Source organism: Diceros bicornis, chromosome 37, assembly GCF_020826845.1.
Source record: "Diceros bicornis minor isolate mBicDic1 chromosome 37, mDicBic1.mat.cur, whole genome shotgun sequence".
Lineage (NCBI taxonomy): Eukaryota > Metazoa > Chordata > Mammalia > Perissodactyla > Rhinocerotidae > Diceros > Diceros bicornis.
In genome coordinates this window covers 24,647,081-24,668,356 of record NC_080776.1, presented here as the reverse complement: position 1 = coordinate 24,668,356, position 21,276 = coordinate 24,647,081, and the positions used below count along the sequence as shown (strand labels likewise).

Here is a 21,276-nt window from a genome sequence, read left to right as displayed (position 1 = left end):
CCACAGCCTCCGGTTAGAGCTCCCTTACACTGACTCTGCAGGAGATCTCTCTTATCAAATGTCCGGGATAATTTGGTTAGGTTGTGTCTATTTTATTTATTTATTTATTTATTTATTTATTTATTTATTTATTTTTTGTGAGGAGATCAGCCCTGAGCTAACATCCGCCAATCCTCCTCTTTTTTTTTTTTTTTGCTGAGGAAGACGGCCCTGGGCTAACATCTGTGCCTATCTTCCTCCACTGTATATGGGACGCCGCCACAGCATGGCTTACCAAGCAGTGCGTCGGTGCGCGCCCGGGATCCGAACCAGCGAACCCCAGGCCGCCGCAGCGCAGCGCGCGCACTTAACCGCTTGCGCCACCGGGCCGGCCCCTATTTTATTTTTTAATTTAGCAAACATTGGATTTGGTCTTCTTAACTGACGAATTACAAGTGTCTGACAATATCCCCCAAACTACACCTTGGCTGGGTCTTTTATTTTTTTCCCTGATTATTAGGAATTCAGCTCCAAATTCACTACAAATTTTCTATCTTGCCAAGGCTTAGTAAACTCATCCATTCCAGTCTTATGACAGAAAGACTGGCAGCTCAAGGGCCAATCAAAAAAATTAGAAACTAAGAAAACAAAACTTCTCTTGAAAAATATCTAATATCTAATGGCACTTTCTCCACTCTTTAGAAGAGACTTATTTCTCTGCAGAGATTGTGTTTTTAGCCAGGAGTGATCGTGACCTGATATTCAAAGATGCAGCGACGGCAACGAGCCTAACCGCCCAGTGAAACATAGCAGCATATTTCAAACAATAAGAAAACCAGGGACAGGGGCCAGCTCCATGGCCTAGTGGTTGTTTGGCTCACTCTGCTTTGGCAGCCCACGTTCGGTTTCGGGGTGTGGACCTACACCACTCACGGGCAGCCACGCTGTGGCAGCAACCCACGTACACAATAGAGGAAGACTGGCACAGCTGTTAGCTCAGGGCGAATCTTCCTCAGCAACAACAAAAAAAAGAAAACCAGGGACAGTGAAGGGTACGACTCAAACAGATGCCTGGCCCTGGCTACACCATTTGCTTTACATATCTCAGCTCAAGAGGGTCTCAAAACCCAGCGTTCTGCCTGCATCTTTGGTTTCCCTTGTCAGAGCGTTCTGCCACCTTGAGGGAGGGATGGGTGGACATAGAGAAAAGCTACCCTGCACAGATCCCCACATCTAGAGCAGCAGCTCTGGTCACATGAAAGGCATCAGACAGAGCATCAAAACAAGTATTTAGCCAAGATCAGGTTGATAATGTATGATGATGAAAACGAAAACTCCTGATCTTTTGAAATCAGTCCATGTTAAAGCGCCTCGGGCAAAACTAAAGCAGCAAGGACACATTTCCATCCAAGTTCTGTGTGTTTTATGGGGAAATGGGCTCAAAATCCTGCCTAGCAGTCTGCTAAAAGATCTAGATTTTAAGGGGAGGCATCCAACAGGCTTAAGACTGTCAGATGGATTTGGAATTTTTTGGACCATTCTCCTTTGACATCATTCACTGCCCAATCTCACAAACAACCTAATCCCGTTTTTTAATTGTGTTTTTAACTGACATGGATACCTGCACATAGCCCTTTGTCACTGCATGGATTATAACGCGTGGGGCATTTCGCCGGCTGTCCTGAGTTGCTCTTCTTAGAGACTAGGCACAGGCGTGCAACTAGGAGAACATTATTAAATCCAAACTGGTTTTTGGCAATTCCTCTCATCATGTGACTCACAAGTGGAAAATGGCCTGGTTCCTCTTTTATTCAGAAGGAAACCTTTTTCTACAGCTCCACCTAGGAGCGAAAAAATGATTCATATCCAGGATGCACATAGTCTTGTCAGGTTAGTGTACACAATGTGATCACTGAAGCTCACTCGTTTCTTGAAAACATGTCTGAAGAGCTCCTGGCTTCCCACTGTCTCAACCGACCCAGGAGAACGTCGTCAATCACTTAAATCAAGAGCACTTCTCACTCTGGTTTTAGCTTGTCTTTAGATATTTAGATAAAATTAACACTGCCTTTTCCACTACATTCTGAAAGCTTCCTTTACTTGGAGAAGCCACAAAATCAGAGGGAAGTTATTGCTTTGCTTAACTGTAAAAAAAAAAAAAAAAAGATCAGATTACGCACCGTTATTAACTCCATCAATAAGGCAAACCTCCATCTTCCTCTACTTGCAGTGTTCTCAGTGGTTCTCAAGTGAGAGGAAGCAGCACAGTATTTGCTAACAAGGAGGTATTCACTCCAATTCACAGCTGTTCCAGCCAAGAGTCAATAGATGCCTTTCATTCCCTGCTTTTCAACGCAGAGTTTAATTGCAGGTAAAAGTCCCCTAAACACATAAAATGCTAGGAGACTCCTGGAAAACTACTGATCTCTCTCGGAAGGCATATCAGCCCTTAGTGCCCTAATTTAGGTGGATGGGGCAGAGGGGATGGATGCTGTTACATGCAGCTCTGTCCTTCCTGCGTTTGCTACGAAAAGTGGAAGAGGGGGACGGGGACACAGGAAACTGTCCCTCACATAATCAGTGCATGAACATTCCTCCAAACGTCCTTGATGGTGGTTATTTAACTTGGTTTCAATGATACCTGAATGACAGGACTCACACTATCTCTGAGATGACCCAGACCATTGCCATCTAATATGCACTAGTCACCTGTGCTAGTGAGCACTTGAACTGTGGCTAGTCCAGATGGAGCTGTGCTCTAAGTGTAAACTCCACACGGGATTTCAAAGACCTAGCAGGAAGAAGTGAATGTAGAATATCTCATTACTATTTCTGATACTGATGACATGTAGAACTGATAATATTTTGGATTGGGCTGAATAAAATGTTGTTAAATTTAATTTCATGTTTTCCTCTTCCATTTTTTTATTGTGGCTACCAGAAAATCTAAAATTACATATGGGACTCACTTTCTCTTTCTATTTGACGGTGCTGGTCTAGACAGTCAAAAAGCTCTTTGCATTGAGTCAAAACTGGCCTTTTCTAACCATCACCCAATTTTGCCTTTCGGAGCAATAAATGAAGCATCTCCAGATGACAGTCCAGTGTTTGGAGACAATCATCATCCCACCCCATTGTTTCTTCTCATGCTGGATAGACCCTCCTCGAGAACATTGCTTCTATGACATGTGTTAAAGATTATTAACCCAAACTTGGAAAATGACAAGATGATTATACGTCCAAAAAGATACACATCCAAGATGTATCTCTTTCCAACGTTTAAATTTAACAACACAGGAAGATTGAAAGTAAAAGCGTGTTTCTTGTAAATAGCATTTTTTTTTTTCTTTCAACACTTTAAAAACACCATTTCATTGTCTCCTGGCTTTACTGTTGCTTCTTGGAAGATAATGTCCCTCTCCTCTCTCCCGCCATCCCCCATGCTTTTAATATTTTCTCTTTGTCTTTGATTTTCAGTAATTTTACTATGATGTGTCAGGGTGGGGTTTTCTGAGCTTCTTGAATCTGTGACTTGATTTCTTTCATCAGCTTTGGAAAAGTCTTGGCCAGTGCTTCCCCAAGTATTATTTTTCTGCTCTATTTTCTCTCTTCTCCTTGGACGTTAACTACATACATGGTAGATCTCTTTGCTGTGTACTAAATGTCTCTAACACTCTTTCCAGTAAGTTCCACCGTCTTCTTTCTGTGCTTCAGTTTCAGTATTTTCTACTGACCTGTCTCCAGGTAGTTTCACTCATGTTCTACTCTGGTTCATGCTTATAGACGCTCCCAACCCCCCCAGGCTTGTGTGTTTACTAGAGCCCAGCACAGCAAGACTGCAGGAAAACTAAGCTGTTTCTCACGAGTTTTTTTTTGACTTCCTATCCCAGGCAGCCTAAAAGTTCTCGAATGTCTTGAAGGGTAAACAGCAGTGTGGGGTAGCCCTCTCAAGTCCCCATTTGTATCACTCCATCCCTGTGAAAGCACCTAAATCCTGCAGCTTGCAAGGTCCCCTAGCAGAGGAACCTTGACAATCAGCCCAGGAAAAGGCTGCAGCACACAACCTCTTCACGGGTCTCTCTTCTCAAATCTCAGCTCTATTCCTCACTTCTTCAGGAGCTCTCTGATGTCTTTTGACAGATTATATTTGTATGTATCCATCTTTTTGTAGTTCTGGCACAACTGTGAGTCTGCCTCAGAGTACTTCAATCCAGGAGTAGAAATCTTCATGTACTTATCACCATCTCCACCACCCTCTGACTCTTCTTATGTGATTTATTTTTTAAGGCAACTCACTTATTTGTCCTGCTAAATTACCCACATCCTAGATTTGGCTGATTGCTTCCTATTGGGGTGTTTAACTTGTTCATCTAATTCCCACCTTTCACGTAAATGGGCAGTTAAACCTAAAACCTTGATTAGATTCACGTTCATCTTTGGGGAGGGGAGGTTTGTCCTGACAAGAAAACTTCACCAGTGATGCTACGTGGTTACTCTGCCATCACACCAGGCTCATCTGTCCCACCAGCAGCGATGTTAAGAATGGATGGATTCAGGTGCCTTCAGCTTGCATGGAAATAGATCACTTCCCTTGATCCCAGGAAACAGAGAAGGGGTACTGGAAGAATGGAACAGGAAGGAGGAAGGAATGATCCAAGGCCACACTGTAGAGCTGGTTACAATGGGCAGCCACAGCTCAGTCTTGTTGGAGTCCTTTTTCAGGAACCAGCTACAGGACACAACCTGGGATTGTCTTCCCAAAACAAGCAAGGGAGTGTTTATTCACTGTATCATATCCCCAACTGCTGAAGGCTGCTCCAGGGGCTAACTCCCTCTTACCCAGGTTTGTGCGGGCATCCCTTGTCACACTGGTAGGGTAAGCCCCAGGGCAAAAAGGCAGATACTCAGTAGATCTGAAGCAAGACGCTGTCAGGCTACACCTACATGCAGCTGGTAGTCTCAGCAGGAGCCAGAGCACCAAGGCAGGCCGATGCTCCGTATTTTATGCGCTGTCTCATTCCCTCACCCCGGCGGTCTCAGCAGCCATTGATCCTTATTCCCTAGATCCCTTATTTCATTAGGGCCTGCAAAGTACTGATTTTCTAATTCTATCTACATTTATTAGGTGGAATTCTTCCATAAAGAATTTTCCATCATTGGTGGTTTGACTATTTTGCAGGTTCAATTTTGTTACTTTAGAGGTTGCTAGGGCATCAATTCATTATACTCCGAAAACTGATAAATAAGGGAGAGGTGGAATCAAACACTTATCCTGCCTTTCCTGTACAATGATGAGGTTATTTTAGAGTTATAATTATGCATTTGGGATTAATATAAACACATACACATATTTTTCATGCCTAATTTGTCTCCTTCAAGTTGGCTTCTATAACCTTTTGAAAGAACCCTATTAGTCTCTGAAACGTTCTGGAACCTGGGACTTCTTGTACCAGAGAGCAACCTATACAATTATTGCCCCAGACCTTATAGATGTATTAACTATTTTGCAAATAAGTTCTGGTTCCATTTAACTGAAAATGGAATTTAGAGACCACAATCTGGGCTTTAGTGGTTCTCATTCTTATCAGGTTGTAGTTATTCTAGGCCTTTTCAAACTGAAAAGTTGGAGTTGGAAATATTTACTGTTCAGAAACAAAAATTAATCATATGAAGTTTCTAAGTCAAATTTAAGATTACTAGCTTCTAACAAGATTACATAATTTCTAATTTGTTTTATCCTACAATATACTTTTTTTTTTTTTTTTTTTGCTGAGGAAGGTTCACCCTGAGCTAATATCTGTGCCAATCTTCCTTTATCTTGTACGTGGGTTGCCACCACAGCATGGCTGATGAGTGGTAGAGGTCCGCGCCTGGGATCCACGCCTACGAACCAGGTCACCGAAGCGGAGCACGTGAACTTAATCACTAGGCCATGGGGCTGGCCCCCCATAATACACTTTTAATAACAGGGATGATATCAAGATAGTTTTTTGAAATTAACCATGAAACTGTATTGAGCAGTCTCAAATTTTTGTCCTTAGTATATATCCCATTGACAATATAGAATCAAAATACGGTGCTTGAGTCACTAGAAATAATTATTTCTTCTCTACTTAGTTCACTGTCCTCCTCTTCCCCTTTAGAGAACCATTTTTACTACTTTTTGGTTTATCCTTCAATTGTTTTTGGAAATAGAAGCAAACATGTATGTCTGCACCTTTGTATCCACTCACCCTTTCTTACCCTCAAATGTTTTCACCCTGGGATCACTTGGTTTTAGTATATAGATGTTCATTCATTCATTCATGTATGTATGCATTCTACAGCCACATGGCACTACACTGTATACTATTATTTATTCAACTAATCCCTATTAATGAACACTTGAGTTGATTCCACTCTATTAAAAATAAGGCCCATGGATACAATTTGTACTTAATACCCAGAAGTCCAAAAACTGGCATTATCACTTTCTAGCTATTGATCCTGACTTCTCGAATTTCCATTTCCTCAATTGTAAAACAAGGAGTTTTAACAATATGACGTAATTCTATCAGGGTTAAATAAAATGTTAATTTAAAAGGTATCTCCATAAATCTTAACAATATCTGATATAGTCAGTAAAATGAGTTAAAACATGAATCATGTAATTACTATTACATAGGTCACTTCTATTTAATTAAGAAATTAGTATTTTGAGAGAGACAAAGACCAACTAGAATGTATCCACAGAAAGACCAGGATAGTGAAATTTCTACAAACTACCTTAGATGAAACAGTTGGAGAATTCAATTAAATATTTATTGAACAAATGTAGAATAAATGAACTACAGGGTGCTTTAACTTGAAGATACAATAAACTTCAAATAATCAGAGGGCTGTCACACAAAAAATGAGAGTCTTGTTCAGTGTTTCTCCAAAATGCGGAACCTGAACCAAGGGATAAAAACAAGCAACCAACAGGCTGCAGGACAGCTGTACCAAGCGTCTCTCTATTCTTAACAGCTTCCTTCCCAACACAACGCATTCCACACTTAATTTCCCTTCTTCTGAAAGGAAACATTACAACTTAACACTCCTCATGAATGTCTTAAATGAGTCGCATTTTCATGGCAAGCCCTCCACTGCCAGCAATGGATGTACTCACACTATTGGAAAAAAACCTATAGTTAACACAATGGCTTATTAAAGACCTTGTCTTTCGTTCCTCAGCTATATTTCAGCATTCTGTATTAGTGATTCTCAGGAGGTGAGGAGAACAGAGAGCATATTCTCCAAAGAGGAAGAATCAGAACCCCCAGCAATTCAGGTGCTGCCTGAGGACAGTCCTCCTCAAACCCCAAATGAATCCCTACAACTGTGGATCAATGGTGCAGATGGCAGTGTGCTGGGTCTTGGGGCAGGAAAAACCAACTGACAACCATGGTTCTACACGAAGCAGCAGAGCTCTATTTTATGAGTCACTAGGAAATATAAACTGACTGACTGCATAATACTGACAGGCTCCATCCAAATTGTCGAATATTACAAAATGAGAATTGTGTCCACAACTATTCAGCATAATATTTAAGGACAAAATATATATAATATACTTTATATTATATAGGCATTTTATCACATGCTCAGTAAGGAATGCTGAGGTGCTTAATCCATCCGATAAATTGAAAATAAAAATTTTACATTTTTGTATTTGTCAGTATAGAGGATTCTGAAGGTGGATCTTGAACTCAGTATAACCAATCAGTTTTCGAGGAAAGCCACATAATCGGTCAGTCTGGCTAACTGCTGTTCATTGGGGATTGGTGGAACTGGGGCAGGCTCTGTATGTTAAAGAGAGAAACATACTCAAAGTTAGACACCAGTGTAACAAAGCTTTGGTCCTGCCACCCACACCCCCCCAATGTTTTTAATTTTAACAATAAGGAAACTTTCTTAGATTTGCTGTGATTTTGGACTTTTTTGAAAAACAAGCCAAGAAGTTTCAACTTTTATGAGTAGTTTTCCTAAACTGGGAGTAAAGACATTTGGCTTTGTTATTCAAAGTTTTCCATGTGACAGTTAAAAACACTTTTAATTAACAGGCAACATCTCCTTTAAGAGAATACAGCTCTTCTTGGAAAGACGCCTACCCATGTGATATTTAATTCAATGAATAATTACCACATGCTGGGCACTGCTCGAAGAGAGTATTAAGTTGTCAGTGAACACAAAAACACAGAGAACTCCATCGTCAAAGAGTTAGTTCTAGCATTGAGAAGCGACCACATGCCAGCATGGGGGTGCCTTCTGAGTAGGTGCTGTGACAAGCTCTACCACGGCTCCCCAAACAACACTGAGGAGGCCCTCTGGCCCTGCCAGAGGGCACCACTGCCTCAGGGAAGCTACAGAGGGGAACCCACACGCTCCCTCTTGTAATCAGATGTAGTATCATAAATACCAAGTACAGAATTTAATCTCTTTGTTTACAAGGTTAGAGCTAAGAAACACCACAACAAGAAATGAAGAACAATCAAACATCTTTTCAATGAGCATATGAAACTACTTACCTGATAAGGGAATAAACCTGTTAAAGGAAACATCCAGGGCCCCTGCAACTACATAAAATTTACAGCCCAATTAAGAGAAGTCACTGTAAAGAACTTTCATGTACAACATGTCATTTTTAATGCAATGGCATTTGTGGTCATTTATTTCTCAAACAGGGATAACAATTACGCTCTATTTTTTACATTAGTCTTTTTACTTCAATGGTCTTCTCTCACCATCCAGATGGGCTAGAACTATCCATGTCTTACCACTCCTGTGCCCTCTCAGAGCTGAGCACACTGAGATTTGTGTAACACCCTACCGTGGGGTCAACAATGTCTAACAATACGAATTCAGAGCAGGTGAAAGGAATTTTGGGTTGAAGTAGATCAGAAGGGTTTATGCAAGTGGGCATTAAGCCTGGCTCTACAGACCTGGCAGAAAAGGACACTCCCGGTAAGCAGGACGGAGAGAAACCACCAAGCAGGAATCAGCACGGCTCACTTAAAAGGGGAAGACTCAGGGATGGGAATTCATGACGCGATGACGAGGACAGGGAAAACCATTTAAGGCCTTAAAAGACCAGAGAGCTTAATTTTGTGAAAGTTACGGCCATTGAAAGTCTCGTTTAGAACAGTCTATCAGTACAAGGAGAAAATGTATCTGAGTATTTAAAATATTTTTTTAAAAAGGCAATAGTTTAGATATAAAGGATAAGCAGTTAGAAATGGCCCCATAAATAAAAGGATGGACGATTAATACTTAGTAAAAATTAAGTTGTATTAAGGATTATGAAACACCCATATAAAATAATTTTTTATATAGGAAATACATTTTCAAAATTAAGATAAAACTAGGTGACATTTAAGATCTTTTCTACCCTAAGTGTCTATCATTCTGTATCTATATTTAACATCTGTGTTACTTTCATTTTGTTAGTTTAGATTTTTATCTCAAATTTTTCAAATTCAATGCCGGAAAAACTGAAGCAGTCTTAAGAAGAGCTCAACGCTGCACAAAGGGACGAAGAGCTCCACCTACCTGGCTTTTTGGGCATAACCATTCTTGTCGTGGAGTCGGCTTGCCATCCTTGTTCTAATATACCTAAAAATGTGTATTTGACACAAAAGAACAAATAACCAAAAAACTTCCACAATTTTCATTTAGAAGATCCACAATCTGTCAATGACATTACTTGTATGGGAGATCTGACACATGTAGTCTAACCTGCAATGTGTATTTTTACTAGAAAGGTATACCACAGACTGCATTTTCATATAACTTGAATATACTATGGTAGTAACCTGATCAATATTAAAAACAGACGTAAGGAAAACTTACATGGTACCTTCTGTAATCATTCTACCAGTAATAACAAAGATGATGGCGACGATAAAAACAACAGCTCACATACACAGAAGGATGACCAGTGGGTACCGTGCTAGGTGCTTTTAGAGGGATCATTTTATGCAAGCGTCACAACAACTCTATGAAGTGGGACACATGGCCACAATTTAACAGATGTGGAAAATGAAGTTCAGAGAATTCTAGTGACTTGTCCTAGATCACACAGCTGGCACGGGGGGTAGGCAGGTGGGGGTACCAAGATTCATACCCAGGCAGTCAGTTAAGAGTATGGGCTCTGGGGTATCTTATTTATTAGATAATAAATTATGGATCAATTTCAAGAGACTAGTCAAAACAAATACTTGTATGAGTAAGTAACAGTATGATTTACTATAAGAACTTTCATTAACCCGCCCTATGTGTGTCTAGAATTGTGATAGGCCTTGGAAATTCTTAAAATAAGATGTGGTGCTCAATGGAGCGCATATTTTGGTTGGAGAATCCCAAACATCAATCATCGTAAAAAAAAACGCCACAGGTGCCTGCAATAGTCTATAGCAATCCAGCAGGGCAGGGATGAGTCTGGGCATCATCTGAGAAATGAAAGTGCAAAAGCACATCTGGAAACCTGTGGGTAAGAGTGTGGTGCAAGCACCTAGGTTACTGGTAAAAACAGCGAAGAAAAAAATGGGCTGAAAAGGGATACTGGGATGAGACTGCCATTACCAAGTATGGGTGGAATAAGGATTTCTAAATGTGAGCAGTGAGATCAGTTAAGAGTTATTTTCTTAAAAAAAAAAAAAAATTATCAACATGTTGGTTTTCAGAGAATAGAAATAATTTAAAGAAGTTACAAAGTTTAAGCTCAAAATTACAAATATAATGTTACCCACTTAGCATAGTTAAAAGCAAATAAATGGCACATGCTTCATTTTCTTGCATGTCACTTTCTACCACTTGTAAGAACCAGGATGTAACCTGGGGCCCCGATGTCAGATGTTATCAAATGCTTTATTTTGTACCCTTTTCTTTCAGTAACTCTGTTCTCACCACCTTCCTCTTCTCTCCCACTATTAGTCAACAGCAGCTCCAACTTTTCCTTCCTGGGCATCAACTTGGAAGAGCTCACCACCATTTAACAGGGTTTGGGTGTTGATCAAAGGTCTTAGAGATAAAAGTAGAAAATATTTAGGGGTCAAGCCATGGGAACCATGACAAGAAATGACTACAGGAACACTAAAGAGGTTCCAGTAAGGAAAGAGCTAGAATAATCATATGCAGCAAGGGTACCACTCAGAGACACAGCCAAATTGTAAGTTCACAGAAACGGTAAAGTATTTCTTTGCAAAGCTCCTGTGTTAAGATATCTTTATCTGTGTTAGTATATCTTTGGTGCCTATCTTTGGAAAAAAGTGCTTTAAAAGTAAATAGAAATCCACAATCAGAAGTCCAAAAAGCTCTACAAACCAAAAAATTTTGTCTTTAACTGGTTTGGTGGGAAAACCTGATGTAAACCACTATGAGTCTATTTCTGATCGTTCCCCACACCAAGAGTGTGGATATGCACATACGTGCTCGATTATAGGCGGCCTGGTGTCCGGCACCCTGCTGGGGGTGTTGTGCAATGTATGTTTCATATCACCTTTCTAAAAAATAAACACAACCTAAATTTCAAGACCACATCCTGTTCCAGTGGTTTCAGATAAGAGATTGTGGACCTAAAATTTACACTTCCATTTTCCTTGAAAAGAAGTAAGCCAAAGATACCTTTCACAGCCTCTTCCACAGGAAGTCCAACAAAGGCTGCAAAGTCATCGGCGACGATCGAGGTATAGGCTTGAGAGACCAGGGCGAAGGCTCGTCTCCTTGTTGCGTCTATTGTGGGAGGGGAGGATTGGCAGACAGTAAACCTAAAGAGCTGACATTTTTAAAACACACAATTAAATTACACTATTGTCCTTGTCCAAATTTTATAAGAAAGACTAGATTAACTCAAAGATTTCTGTACTTATACAGATACATGTGCCTAGCATGTAAGAGGTGCTCAAATATTGCTGAAAAAACAAATGCATTTCTTATGCTTCCTCTTAGACAAAAAAATCTCTCAGATGACAATGAAAATGACAAAGATGGAAAAAAGTTAATATACACAAGACTCAAACCCTAAGAAAATTTCATTTAAATATATTATTATGTATTTGGGAGGCAGATTTTTAAATTTCTCTTTTATTCTACTTACAAACACTGGAATCAATGGAGCAGAAATTACCTAATTCCATCATTAGCTGTCCTTTCTCAGGAGGGCCTCTGATACAGGATCACACCTGGGAGCTGCAGAACAAACCTTATAACTAGAGCACCCTTCCTAACTTTCAAGCTGGCTCTCATCTCTTGACTTCACTCAGATTCAAGTCCTAAGGTGAAGCCTGAATGACTGAGCCTAACACAAAGTGGCTGCAAACAACTCGAGCAAGAAACCTCCTTCCTAGAGATGACACGTGGGACGTCCCCAGGCTTAAATTTCCACATTCAGTAATCAGAAGAATGAGGCAGAGACAACAATCCAATGGGAGGAAGTGGAGCCTGGCTAGCCTGTTTTCCTGTCCACTGCTGTTTCAGTAACTCAAGGGCTCCTCTGCCTGGCTGTCTACATGCTTAGGAAATATTCTGGATTTTACTTGTCACATTTAATAGGCAAGTGCAGATGTAAAAGACAGCCCCGTAACATACTGAAAATCCGCTCTCCATTCCTGGGACACTGCCTAGCCACTATGCCAACCTCCCCAGACATCCTTTGCTCCAAACTATCCCCCAGGGTCTCAGACATGTCTTATACCTTTTCATCTCCAGGCTTTGGGTTAATGCTGTTGTGTGGCCTGAAACGCCCTCCTCCCTGCTCTCTACTATTCCTAGGTCTGTTTATAAACTCTTCCTGCAGCACTAAAATTCACTGCAGACTCTGCCCTTCTCTGAATCCATAGTATTGTTCACACTGTTTATTTAACAAGCAATCTTTTACCACCTATGGCATACGCTGCTCCATCCCCTTCCCACTCATATCATCTCAATATCCCAAACATCTCTACAGGACGGTTGTCTTTTACATCTTTATATCCCCTGACGTGCGTAGCATCTCTAATGAGGTACATGCTGAATACAAGCTTGTTGATGGCATCACCAGGACCCAAATGTCTTAGGCGACTTTCTCCTTTTCCCATGTTTTTACAGTCAATTCCTTCCTTCTTACTACCAACCTCTCAGCAAATAACCTTAAATCAGACTTTTAAAACATCTTAGAGATAAAAGAACTTCTTCTATTGAAGGCTACAGACATTCAGCAGAAAAGAACCGAGAGCAACAATGGAAAAGGAAAATACAAGTGTATACCAAAAACGATATTCATTTGGTAAGCCCACTACATTTTAAAAACATTTACTTTAGTTCAAGCACTCTGGTCAGATTTTCAGAGTTGAGAGGAAAAAGATGGGGAACAGAAGAAGAATGGAATGTGAATGGAAGAGAAAAACAGAATGGAGAGAAGAGAAACAGAAAGGGGCATAACTGGGAAACCGAAGAGAAACATACAGGGGAAGCAGAAGTAGACTGGCAGAGGAAGCACAAATACAGGCCAAGTGTTCCACAGCATCAGTCAGAGGCTGTAACACGCAGGCTGCTTTTGACCACTCGGCATGAATGAATCTAACATCTACATTCTAACCAGTCACTCCGTGACTCTCAAGATCTGTGAAATTTGTAACCTCACGAGGACATTCATTAGAATGACATGCTGGAAGGTGGAATAAATTGAGCCAGCACCTAATGACTGTGGCAATTCATCATGGGACAAAGTCTTGGGGAGACCCTAATAGAAGGCTCACTCTGTTAAAAAATACTTAAAAGTGCCTATTACCTATCAGGAACTGCCAACTGCCAGCACTGGAGACGGAAGGGAAGATGAGCTGGCTGTCCCGTCCTTTCCAACCCACCTCTGCCCTTCCATTCCAGGGAGGCTGGCACCACGCCTGTGGCCCCCGCTTAGGGAATGGGGTTCTGCAGGTCAGGGAATGTATTTCTTCCCCGCTCCCTGCCCTGCTCTGGCTGATACTCTCCATCTACAGCTTCTGTGCGGCAGCCCCTTCTTTGTGCCTCCAGTAAAGCTGTCCCTCACTTTGTGCCTCTGGGTCTGGGGTGAGAATGGCCACTGTCGACGGCTAGTACCTGGGGGCTTCACCGGTCCCTGTGGGTTTCCTCTGAAAATAGTTCTTTCACTAGCCTCTCTTCATTAGGGCATTTTCAATTTTCTAATAGGACTATGACTAATTCAGAACAGAATGGGAGAGATCTAAGAAAGTGATTGTTCTTAACCAGAAAATAGAAGTTTATAATACATTAAAAAACAAAATATTAAATTTAGCAGTAATTCAATCTGTTATGAGACTACCCTCACGAGGCTGCATTTTATGGAGGAAAATATAGTACCATTTATGAATCTGGGGATTTGCAGAATTCTCAGGATAGTCATAAATATTGTAGGTGAAAAGAAAAGTGCTTTAGAACACAATAAGTGTTATACATATTAATTCATTTCTAAAAATCTGAGGAGAGTACTGGTTATAATCCCATTTTACAAATGAGGAAAACAAAGTGAGCACACAGGGCTCACTCCTAGTAAGTCAGAACCAAGATTTGAACTCCAGAAGTCTGGCCCTATAGTCCAAACTCCCACATGTCATGATATACAGCCTTTCAGGGGCCTAGTGGACTGCTTTCAAAGGAGTTCTTAATCTACCAGAGAATCCACCAGGAAGGAATACAACTATACCCACCAAAGGGACACAAGGGGACATTTGCTGAAGGAGTCAGGAGACCCGAGCCCTAGTCCTGCCAAAGAACCTACTATATATAAGGCTGGGAAAAGACACATGGCCTGTGCCCTCACAAGACACTCGTAAGACTGAACTAGAAACTACCAAAGTACATTACTACACTAACTGCTCGGGCCTTACTCAAAGCGGTTAAGGCTATTTCCTGTGCAAATATCCAAAATTGCCCCTAGTGTACCTGTGTAACCTTATTCCACACCCCTCCCTTCCCACCTAGCTGCTGGCCCTGTACTCCAGCTCATTTCCTTCGTATTTTAAGTAAGTGCCTCCTGTTTTGTTGCTTACATTGCTCTGTTTTATATTGATACAGTTTTATCATTCCAAGAGAATTAGATATACCTCGGAAGCAAGCTTTACCTTCTGTTCCCCTGAAAAGCTGATATCCCTTGCCAGACTGATGAGCAGTTATTCAAAAATTCCTGCTCACTGACTCCTCCAGAGCGGAAGGCAGACAGTGAGGGCAGGTATTAACTATACAAACAAGGTAACAATAAGAAATAAGGGTATAACAACATAAAAAGGGATCACTGTATGAATTTATAAAAGAGTTAACCAGGAAGACTGGCAGCAAATGTTGGAGGTGGGAAAATGGAAAGAGAGAGGCAGGACCGAGTTTTATTGTGGGATCAGTGCTATGGTGCACCAGGCTTGTAATCTTTCAAAGCAATTACAAAAAGTTTGAGCATCTGTGTATTAGAATCTATTAGTTATAAATCCAGAAGCTGAAGACAACCCCTATCAAAGCCTGAGGTTGACAGAATCTAGAGTACAGTCTGTACTTTCATATACGTGGGGTTTAAAATCTTCACCAACCCATATCTGGACCTTATTGGAGTGACTTTATTTCATTTTAGGAGCAAAATACCCATTTACTGACAAGAGCAATTTCAATACAGAATTAAATTAAGAGACAGTGAGGTCCCTAGCTGCCAATATAATCTCAAGTAACATGAAACGAAGAAGCATGATTATAGCAAATCTAAAAAAGAACTGAGAAAACTTCCCCATTCACCCAGCAGAAAATATCTATTTTTTTAAACACATCATTGACTTACTCCAACACTGCAGCACTGACGGAACAGGTCTAGCCTAATTTAATTCTCCACCACAAAGAAACACTACCTCTAAGTGCTTCCATGATGGGCTGGACTGTCTCAGACCACTGGTAAGCGCTGATTGTTGTATAGATCCCCGGGAAGTCTCTCTGCCAGATTCTCTGTCCCACAGACCAAATTCCTCCAAGTTCAGAATTTGCCTGCAATAAATATGATTGCCTTTGAGGATATTCACTCTGCAGATCTACCAACAATTGTATCTTAAAACATAATTCAATATTTCTTTTAAAAGGTATAATTACTTTTCAGCGCAATCACTATCAAAAAGGTTTTTAAATGATGTAAACAGTAATTTAAAATTTATTTTTATGTTTTATATGAATTCTTATAGTGATAGGAAATTAAGTAGTCCAAAAATATTTCAGAATTAAGTGTAGGAATTAATTATCTTAAACGTTGTTTTTTAAAGATGTATTTACATTTCATATATACATATATTCAACATACAGAACATATTCATATATACATGTACATAAATATATATACATATTTTTAGGACAAAAATAATAGCAAAATGGCTAACAATACAGACTGCCAATCTAAGATGTCATACATTGTAGCCTCTCTAAGAACAGAGTTCCCACTAACATCACTGAAACTAGGGGTATAATTTATAGTTCTTTATTTTAAGCCAGTGAAGCTGGAGGAACATTCCAATCTTACTTAACAGAATGTCTGGGAAAGGAAAGGAGAGTAAGAATACTAATCTGATCTGCTGCTGAAAATCAATAATGAACAAAAGAATTTGGGTGAACTCTTGGTAATATCCTGTGAATGCTTAACATATTCACTTCACCTTTATGCTAGACATAGTGAATCACTTGAAATTAAAACTTTACTTCACTTTGGAAGAAACTTTTAAAAGGTTATTTCATCTAATCTCCCACCCAAAATAAGAAATCTGAAATCCTCATTAGCAAAATTTATAATACTGTGAATAATCATCATTTTTAGAATATTCTTATAAACAATACCAGTTTTGCAATAAACACCACTCTAGGAAACTGCAAAAATCAGTTAAAAAAACAAAACAAAAACCAAACGTTTATCTAAACTGCCTCAGTTATTTACCAGGTCAAGAAGTGACCTGGTAAAAGAAATCTTAAGAAATCTGACCCATAGGAGCTGAACACAGATTTCTATACCATCCAAAGCAAAACCAATTGATTAGAAGGATTTGTAGATGTATTTCTTTTTTTTTTTTTTGCTGAGAAAGATTCGCCCTGAGCTATCATCTGTGCCAATCTTCCTCTACTTTGCATGTGGGTTGCCGCCACAGCACGGCCACCAACAAGAGGTGTAGGTCCGAGCCCAGGACCTGAACCCAGGGCACTGAAGTGGAGCGTGCTGTGCCAAACTTAACCACCAGGCCATGGGGCCAGCCCCCTGTAGATCTATTCTTAAACTTTAATACCAGTTTAATAACTATTTCTGTGAACCACATGGATTAAAAAAAAAAAAAAAACTTTTAAGAAGTTGCCATTTAAATGAACGTCATTACTATATTAAGTAGTAAAATATATCGAAAGAACACTTACAGATTTTATAGCAGGTGGTATTCTTTTCCAAAGATATCTTGCATTATTCCTAATTTACATCCCCCCAAGAAAGAATAAGCAATTAAAAAAAATCACCAGGGTAAATGCTTAAATTCTAGATCCCAATGCAAACACACAGAAGTATACTTTAAAATACTCTATATAATACAGAGTGAAATTTAGTTGTATATCAATTTGTTTAGGGGAAGTAAGAGCAGATTTCCAAACAAAAAGACACGAAATATTTTTACCAAAGTAACATTTTGCCATTTAGTGAATTTTTATTAATGATCCAGATCTTAAATTAAGGCAACAGTACACTAAAAACACAGACTTAAACAGAACTGCCTGCCTAAATAATTTATTCATATATGTAATGAGCAAATGTACACACTTTCAGAGCTCTGGCATTCCTTGACAATACGACTGCTACGCAATGCTTTTATCCTTATCATGACCCCTCCTCCTACCAGTGGGTAGAGAGCCACCAAAACTTCAAGGCAGTTTTTAAGAGTCTGGAAGCTTGAACTACATCAAACATATGACGACGGGATTACAAAAAAACAAAACAGGTAATTTATATGATATATGTGTAATAAAAATCTGTTTCGTTTTTTAAAAAGATATGAAATGAAAAAGTTTAGAATTTAAAACAAAATTTAGCAGTAATCATTGATGGGCCCTACAACTACAAGGGACTCCTTTTGCACACTTATGCTTTCTGACCTCTCTTCAACCAACACCAATCAGGAATAATTAAAAAACAAAAGCTTTTAAGAAATCTCATACATGTTGGTAACGAACTCCTCTTAGCTTTCTCAATCTTCCCTTTCAGTTTCTCTTGGTCTACTGATTACACGTGAAGTTAAGTAAACAGAGGTCATAAGAGAGTTTTATAAAAATACAGAAAAGAAAAAGTCAAAAGAATTAAAGGAATTTATTGACACTGTTGTTTCTCATAACAAATTGGAATGTTTTTTAGAAGGTATATGTAAACAAGTGTATTTTAAAATAACTTAGCCTAGTCATAGTTTCTTAAGTCATGACTCAATAAGGAAACAGGTATACTGACTATTATAATAAAAGATATAGCTCCTTGTGCCTATGTTTCAGCGACGCTACTTCAATGCAAGAATAATTTCTATATAACCTTGAGGAAGCTGCTGCTCTTAGCTTTAGGTAGGAGGTACTTACATGTCATTATGGAGCAGATATAAAGCTAGAAGCTGACCATACACTGGGGGTGTTGCAATTCCTCCAGGAGCCTAAAAGGCCAAAAATGAAACAGAAAAACCTCACTATTCCTATATTTTTATTTTTAAAAAAGCATTTTATTAACACCAATCTAAAAAGTAAGCATATTTTATAGTACTTACTGTAATAGATGTAGAAGTATCAAACACTAAAAACCAGAGTTTCAAGTTTAAATCTGTCCTCAGCTGTGATTTATCTCCCTCTAGGCCCCTGCATCTTTATCCTCACAAGAATATTTAAATGGGATCCCTTACCCAGTTCTCAAACTCTCATTTAAACAGTCTTAGTATCACCTACAAGAAACAAATATTCCCAACAGATTCCTAAAGCATTATGACCCTGCCCATTAGATCAAATACGTGGAATATCTAAGTAAATGAGTGATCAACAGAAAAACATCAGAGCATCAGAACATTTGTCTCCTCATTCAAAAAACATCTAAGTGTCTATCAGTGAGTTGCTACTTGCGGCTGCTGTCTCCTTTAGTCAATTAACTTTTTATACTAACGTTATAAATGCTTTTTAAGTGCCTTTTTAAGGAAAACACTAACGTTAATAAGTGCATGATGATACAACTTTCACCTGTCTTGCTGTAGACAATACGGCAAGCTTACATGATAACACTATGAGACTAAGAAGGGCTTTCTGGGTTAATAAAAGGTTAGAGTGGTCACATCTTCTTTGGTCTGTGTGTGTGACTGCACAAATGTCTTTGATAAAAGCCACATTCCCCCACAACGAGAAGTTAAGATGTCTAGACCAATTATTACGGAAGCATATTGGAGGATGTCAGGAGCAAAGACGCATGAGGTTTTCGGGCTCACTAGATGAAGACACATAACAAGCTCCCAGCGAGGTCGCGGAGGCCGGGCCTGGATCCCCAGCCTTCGGAGCAGGCTGCAGCATCCCGGGCTCCACACGCCGGGCTCCCGCGCCGCCAGGCGCCCGCCCCAAGGCCTGCGGGCCACAGGCCCCGTTACCCTGGAGACTGGCGCCGCCCGGGGCCGCCTGCGACCCCGCAGTTTCTCCCAGCGCCACGCGAATGGCTACCTCGAGCTCCTGGTTCTCGCACTGATCCAGCAACTTTTTGAAACTAAAGGCACTTTCCGCCATCACTGCCACTGGCATCTTCCCGGCCGGTTCTGCCGCTGCACCTTCTCAAGACCCAGATACCTCACCGTCCCTCGGGGCGTCGCGCCCGCGATGACGTACAAAGCCGCCTACGCCGCCGCGAGCCAGGCGCAGGCGCGCCGTCGGTTCCGGCGCATCGATGGACGTCACTGCGGCCGGGCGGGGACGCCGCCGCTCCGGCCCGCACTCTCGGTGCTCTGGAGGACTGGCCAAGCCTCGCGGGAAGCTGCTTTAAGCGCGGGCCCGAACTCAGGGTGGGAGGGGATTTGTGCATATTTGCGGACTATTAGATGTCTCCACTTTGAGGCTTGATACACAGGCACACTTAAAGGCTCAAAACCTAGCTTTTGTTTCTCCCCCAAACCCGCCCCTTCAGCAGCCCTTCCCGTCTCAGTGAAGGGCACACCGTCCTTGCGCGCGGGGCTCCTCTCCTGCAGACCCCACGTCCGGTGAAGCTGCGCTCGCTGGACCACTGACACTGCTGAACTTCCGTGCTCTGCTGACTTCCACGCCTGCCTCCCTGCAGGCTACTCCCTACACAGCAACAGCAGCCAAAATGATCTCTTCTGAAACATAAACCAGATCTTGTTGCTCTTCTGCTCATATTCCTAAAATCCAGAGTCCTTGCGGTCGCTTAGGCTGCAAGTTCTGATTCCCAGATCCTATCCGACTTGCTTCAGCCATCCCGGCCTCCTCAGTCTTCTGCACAGTGCTTACTGCTAGCGCACATTACATTGCATATTGTTTATTTACATATTTGGTTTGCTGCCCTTACTAGACCACCAGGGAAGAGGCTTCGATTTGTTCCCTGAGGTAGGATTGGCTACATAATTTGTGGGCACAGAGAAAATTGAAAATGCAGGACCCCTTGTTCAAAAAACAGGAGTGTCATGAAAGGTAATATAATATAAAACTGTTTCCTTTGTTCGCAGTGTCTCTCTCAGCTTTTCATAGCAGTTTTTAATTTGCTATTTAATATCATTCTAAGTAAAGAAAAATGGAAATTTTAAATTATTAGCTTGAATTTTACCACCCATCTTTATATTGTGCAATGCTAGTGTTAAATACAAATATAAGTGCATTTAACTCAGGTAGAATCACAGAAATTACACAATTCTTATCTCAGCACATGCGTGCATGCATATTTTGTTCTTATCAGAACCTTGGAAATGCCACACAAAACTAACTCAGCTGTTTTTCATGCACTTGGTTTTATGCAGGTGCTCTACCACCACTTTCTACCTTAGGCATTCTGATGAGTTAGGAAGAACTGAAAGGAAAAGGAACCGTCCCTTTCCTGCTATGTAATCATTTTCATCACAGTCAAAGGAATATTTCAGCATAATACAAGGAAGTAACATCAGTAAGAAAGAATAGGATAGGGTTCCTTGATTGGCTGTGTTTCCTAGGACACCATTGCCTTCAGTTTGCATTTGAAGCAAGTTCAGGTTCTAAGGGAAAATGTGGCCTCTCTGGGCTGTCAGTGCCCAGCTTACTCTATTG

The 21,276-nt window shown here is 40.6% G+C and overlaps 1 protein-coding gene across 2 annotated transcripts; it reads right to left on the bottom strand.

Annotated features, from left to right (window-relative positions):
* Window positions 1-6,758: 6,758 nt before the first annotated feature.
* COPS8 (COP9 signalosome subunit 8) lies at window positions 6,759-19,838 on the bottom strand. 2 transcript variants are annotated; one of them, XM_058533279.1, is made up of 8 exons: window positions 19,693-19,837; window positions 18,583-18,653; window positions 17,389-17,437; window positions 15,858-15,990; window positions 11,620-11,727; window positions 9,547-9,609; window positions 8,526-8,573; window positions 6,759-7,799 (listed from the first exon to the last, which is right to left on the bottom strand). In XM_058533279.1, the coding sequence occupies exons 1-8, from the start codon at window positions 19,768-19,770 to the stop codon at window positions 7,720-7,722; spliced, it is 630 nt and encodes a 209-aa protein (XP_058389262.1). In that variant the 5' UTR covers window positions 19,771-19,837; the 3' UTR covers window positions 6,759-7,719. The 2 variants fall into 2 exon arrangements, with proteins under 2 accessions (XP_058389262.1, XP_058389263.1); XM_058533280.1 differs by lacking the exons at window positions 6,759-7,799; window positions 8,526-8,573 and adding an exon at window positions 8,581-9,008 and having other exon boundaries at window positions 19,693-19,838.
* Between the last annotated feature and the right edge of the window lie 1,438 nt (window positions 19,839-21,276).